The 5,565-nt window shown below is 36.3% G+C and overlaps 1 protein-coding gene across 1 annotated transcript; it reads right to left on the minus strand.

Moving 5' to 3' along the window:
- Window positions 1-670: 670 nt before the first annotated feature.
- LOC148767999 (uncharacterized) lies at window positions 671-2,993 on the minus strand. The gene is made up of 3 exons (XM_088822826.1): window positions 2,831-2,993; window positions 1,505-2,362; window positions 671-1,302 (listed from the first exon to the last, which is right to left on the minus strand). Exons 2-3 carry the CDS (start codon window positions 2,329-2,331, stop codon window positions 1,092-1,094), a joined length of 1,038 nt encoding a protein of 345 aa, XP_088678952.1. The 5' UTR covers window positions 2,332-2,362; window positions 2,831-2,993; the 3' UTR covers window positions 671-1,091.
- Between the last annotated feature and the right edge of the window lie 2,572 nt (window positions 2,994-5,565).

Here is a 5,565-nt window from a genome sequence, read left to right on the forward strand (position 1 = left end):
CTGAGAAGTAGAAAGTGGAACATAAACAATGCAACCAAATATTTCTTAAAGTAAGAAATGTCTGGCTGATGCCCATAAACAAGTTGCAATGGTGAATACTCCTGAAATGAACTTGGTCTAATTCAGACCAATGAAGCAACATACAATATTGCATGTCCCAAAACAGAAGTGAGTAAATTAGACAGTAAATGCAAAAGTCTAGTAATCAGTTGCAATATCTTAATAAAGGACTTTGTAAAAAAAAATTAGAAAACAGATTATTAAAAAAAATTCAATGGCGGCAGACCGACGCTCATGATCAAGATTAGGGTCAAAATTGGTTAATTGGTGAAAATTTGAGATAAATTTAGGTTTAATCATGAAATGGAGGTGAATTATGGTTTCAAAGAGTTCGGGGTAATTTTAGTATGTATGAAAGAGTTTTCCTTAGTTGCAAATAAGTGTTAATGGCTAGATATATTAGCAAGACAAAAAAGTAGGATGTCTCTTTTTTAATTAAATGCTCTTGTCGCGAGCTTATTCGGGATTCGCCCAAATACATTACCTAGCCAAAAGAAAATGACTAACTGAAGTCTTATCACAGCCGAAACTAGAGGAAAATTTGTGTTTTTCATCCATTTCCTTTTATTATATAAAACAAATAAATATTAAAGTAGCAGTGATCCCTGAATTGTGCAACTAGTATTTCATTAGCATGAGAGAGTGCAGTTTGGTAGAAGTGTGCATATTGAAAAATTATTAAAATTTACATAAAAAGTTTAGATTTGAAACAAGTGATCAATGGGACTGTCTTCGTTGGTCCAATCAGCTACTGAAACCTCCATCATTCTCTCTGAATCCTACCATATACCACTTTCATCAACTGTATTTGGTGGAGCAGCCAATTATTGTGTGTCGCAAAAGCCTTAGGGGTCTCGGTCCGGAAAAATTCATCGGATCTCAAGTCAACTCCCAACTTGATAAGTTGTACATAATTTTAGAGCGCGTGGACAGTGCAACTTCGTCCTGTGAACTCATGAATCATTACAAACCTTGATATATATAGGTTTGTTGTTCCAAGTATATATTAATTTTGGCATTGCAATTGTTTGTTAACTTCTACCACATGAGCAACAATTAAAGAATGAAAACCAATTGGACTGAGCGGCCCCATTTGGTGCTGTTGTAGGAGTTTTTGGCTGATCAGGTTTCATCGATTCTGCTTTCGTCAAAATTGGCTGAGATTGCACTTGCTCTTGGCCTGACCTTACAGAGCTAGGCATCCTCACTGATGAAGCACTTTTGTCAGTTTCTCCTCCAATTCTGGAAAACATTATATGGGAATGATTTATTTTTTATCATTCATGAAATATATGTGTTCTATATTTGTAATGGCCAGATTAATTGTAATAAGAAGTTTCTTATTCATTAATATAATGACAAACTTTTTCTACTACTTCAAGGAAAGATGATTATGATTAATTTTTTTTATAGATGCACTAAAAGTTGGATGTAATTTACTTACAAAGAAAATGCAAAAGATCTAGTGCTCGCATCACTCCCCTGAGAACGACGACAATTGCGCACAGAAGACAATGATGGTTCATAGTTGTCACATTCACTTTCCTTTATCACCTCTTTCATAGTTGCCTCTGCTAATCCAAGCTCTCGACTTCTCATATCAGATCCTACACCCCCACTTGGTTGTTGAGCAGAGTAACTGAACATGTGATCTGTCTGTACTTGATCTCCAACTGGGGTACATAGTTCTCCTGATCGCCATAGTATGTGATCATTTGTGAAGCTCATATTCCCGGTATGAATGCTAAATAATGACTCGTTTGATGCTACACTCCAATCCATTGCTTTGGAGGACGGACTTGTTTCAAAAACTGAAGGTGGAATCCTATAGGATCCATGATCAATACGCTCCATCTCTTGGTTAGGAGGTGCTTCAATTGTTGTTGTTGTTGTTGTTGTTGTTGATGTTGTTGTTGTTGTAGTAGTTGTTGTTGTTGTTGCTGCTGCTGTTGTTGCTGATGATGATGACGAAGATGCATTTCTAATCGGTGGTTCAATTTTAGCAGATGGATTGCTCGAAGCCGATGTATCAACATCATCATCATCATCATCGTTGTCGTTGCCGTTGTAGAAAGGATCATCTAATGGGGAGTCTGGTGAAGAAGAACTTTCAGATGATGATGGTGATTTATTTAGTTTACTTTCTTTAGGGTGAAGTGCAATTTTATCAATAGCAGGGGGAGGATGTGTCTTCAAATTCGCATATGCACTAGCAGCTGTCTCATGCTCAAATTTTGTTGTTCCATTCGTTTGATTATTTGAAGATTCCATACCCACTACCTACTTCAAAATATTCACTTACCTGTTGGTGTAATAAATACACAAAGTACATGAGTCACCAATCAAACATGCAAATCAGACGTAGATGAAATTTTATCTTTCTTTAATTAGAATTGTCACTAGGACATGCTAATTTAATTACAATGTGCCTCCTTTATGTTTTTATGATCCATTAATTGAATTATTTTCTTCTTTTTTTTGTTTTTTTTTTAATATTTATTTCGAATTCCTTGGATAATGAAATAAATACAATTTGAGTGCCGAAAGTTCCTAAATTTGCAAGTTTTCAATTTTTTTAAATATTCAAATTTCTAAAGGTTTATTTTTATAGAAAAAATAAAAAAAAAAAATTAGAAACAAAACTTATAAATGATTGGATAAACATCAATGTCAATAACAAAGAAAAATTGGGGAAAAAATATGAGTTATTTTATAAGTACAATTTACACAAAAAAGAAAAAAAAAAAAAGAGCATAAGAGAAATGCATACCCCACACGGAGGAAATGAAGGATTTGAAAAAGCCTCGTCTCTTTCCGGCCAATTGTCCCACAAAGTTGGCCAGAAAAATAAGCAAACCCCACTTTCGACCATGCAGTTTGATCAATAATATAAACAATGTGTAGATAGATAGATTCTTGAGAAACAATATGGTGGAGAGAAAAGGGCAAAAAAGTGTAATAAAAAATTGGTGGCTCAACTTCAATTTAGCTTATGTATATATTGCGTTCACACAAACATACACACTCTAAATTTAGGATATCATAGTTATTGCATATAAGTACAACTAATTGTCATATGCATCAATATTGGCCATGCATGATTGTTTTAGGAAATGACATTCAAATAGGACTCGAATACAAGCAACTATTTTTCTATGACCTAACTAGTAAGCACATCACGTCCTTATTAATAAATTTTAATAGCACTTTATCCATGTGATTAAACAAGAAAAGTGAGCTAAAATAATATAACATCGGACGAACCCATTCCAACTATTTTAATTCCATTCTGCATTCACAAACAAATCCAAATGTCACATAGAGTTATTTCAACTGTTTCTAACGATAAGTGTTGATAAATTAATATATTCTTATTTGGTCATATATATATATATATAAGGCCTCATTTCATAGGCCTTTGTCGAATAATATCTTACAGTTGCTAATCATGTTCTAATTTTTTAAAGGGTAGTGATTTGGGCTGATTTGCCGAGGCCCAAATAGTTCAAACTAAAATAATCACTCTGGCCCAACCCATTCTTCCCCCATCTCTCTGGCCCAGCCTATCATCAGTTCTCTTTCTCTCTCTTTAGCATACGTCCCAAGAGAGGATAAAGAGGCAAGATAAAAAAGGGCAGAAAATTTTGACTGGAGAGAAGGCTGGCCACACAGAGAAGAAGAAAACACAGACCATAAACACTCTCTCTCTGTAAGAAACACACACACACAAACACCAAGAACACACAATACATTCAACACATTTCTATGGTGGGTGTTAAGTGTATATTTTTACACTTAATCGTACCTTTTAATAGGAGCTTTTGGTGTGTTTTAACGATAATTGGTGCTTAAAAAGTTGATTTATTGTATTTTAGGTACAAATTGAAGAATTTGAAAAGTATGGGGTAAACACTGCAATTTTGGAGAAAATATGGGCCAAAAGTGAAGAAATCAAAAATCTGAAGAAATATAGCCCGGGACGGCCGTCCCAAAAATACACTTAAAACTGGGACGACCATCTGAGAAGCAGAAGCAGTCTCTGGTTTTGAGACGGTCGTCCGAGTTTTAGTGCAAAATTCGGGACGGCCGTCCGAGATTACGAAAAGACGCAGTAAAGGAATCCTAATTGCACAAGGAAACTACCTTCTTCTCCAAATTTTCCACCCTATATAAGACCAAGCCAAGCACACAATTGGGGATCCATCTTTTACGCAATTTCAAGAGCAACAAAGCAATAACGAAGACGAAGACTTCGAAGACTCCAAGCATAGACTTATCGTTTATGACTTATTTTATTTGCGTTTTTGCTTTAATCATGAGTAGCTAATTTACTTATTTCTAGGATTTTATTTGGAACCCTATGTGGGATTTATGAACCCTTTTCTATGATTTTATGCAAGTTTTAATTCCGGATTATTTCTTCTACTTGTTTTATTAAGTGCATGAATTAGATCACCTTATGTGCTTTTATGTTATTGTTAATTGCATGAATTGGAAGATCGGGTTAATAATTAGAACTGTGGTAGAAGAGCCTTTGTGGTTTAACATAGGAATCTAATTAATCTCTTAGGTAGCCATTATTGAGATTTGTGCTTAATGTTGTGCTATAGAATTAATTGCGTAGGAATACAGTAATTGAATCTAGAGTATAAGAATTGTAATACACGCGGAAGCGGGTTATGATTAATTTACTCGATGCGAATGGAATTCGCATCCAAGACCCACCCCCTCAAATTCCATTACAGCCAACAGTTAGGCAACGGGCACTTCAAGATTACATAATCCCGACTCTTGACAGATTCCGCCCCAGCATCCAATATCCACCTATTGAGGCGCACAATTTTGAGATCAAGCAAGGCCTATTGACGATGCTCCAAAATAACGGGCTATTTAGTGGATTGGCAGGTGAAGATCCCTATCTTCACATTGTCAATTTTCTAGATACATGTAATTCCCATCGTCAAAACGGCGTTTCCCAAGAAGCGCTTCAATTAATTCTCTTCAAGCACTACTTACAAGGAAGAGCTCGCCAGTGGTTGATGTCCCAAGCCCCCCACTCTATCTCGTCGTGGCTTCAACTCCTCCACCTTTTCATGAAACTTTACAGCTCACGCGAGAAGGACGAGAGAATACGGCGGGAAATTCATAATTTCGTCCAAGAGCAAGGCGAGCAATTATACGAGGCATGGGAGAGATTTAAGACCCTTTTGAGGCAGTGTCCAACACATGGAGTAGAGCAATGGCGGCAAATCCACATATTCTACCAATGGATTAACGAGAATGCACGAACCGTCTTAGATGCATCAACCTGGCATCAAATTATTATGTTGGATCAAATTGCACAAAATCGGTTTGCCAAGTCAAGCGAGAGGACGGTTAGTGGAGCCAAGAAAGTTCCCCGAGTGTTGGAGTTAGATGCAATTACGGCCCTTCAAGCTCAAGTGACCCAAGTTGCTCAACAAAATCAACTCCTTCTGCAGCACATCAAAGCAAGTCCACCACAAC

Source organism: Erythranthe guttata, chromosome 9 (genome assembly GCF_056151865.1).
Source record: "Erythranthe guttata isolate IM_541 chromosome 9, IM_541, whole genome shotgun sequence".
In the NCBI taxonomy this organism is placed as follows: domain Eukaryota; kingdom Viridiplantae; phylum Streptophyta; class Magnoliopsida; order Lamiales; family Phrymaceae; genus Erythranthe; species Erythranthe guttata.

Coding starts and splice junctions, on each gene's coding strand:
- LOC148767999 (XM_088822826.1), bottom strand. CDS start 2,331: ATGGAATCTTCAAATAATCAAACGAATGGAACAACAAAATTTGAGCAT. Junction 1,303..1,504: donor AGATCTTTTGCATTTTCTTT/GTAAGTAAATTA, acceptor AATGTTTTCCAG/AATTGGAGGAGAAACTGACA.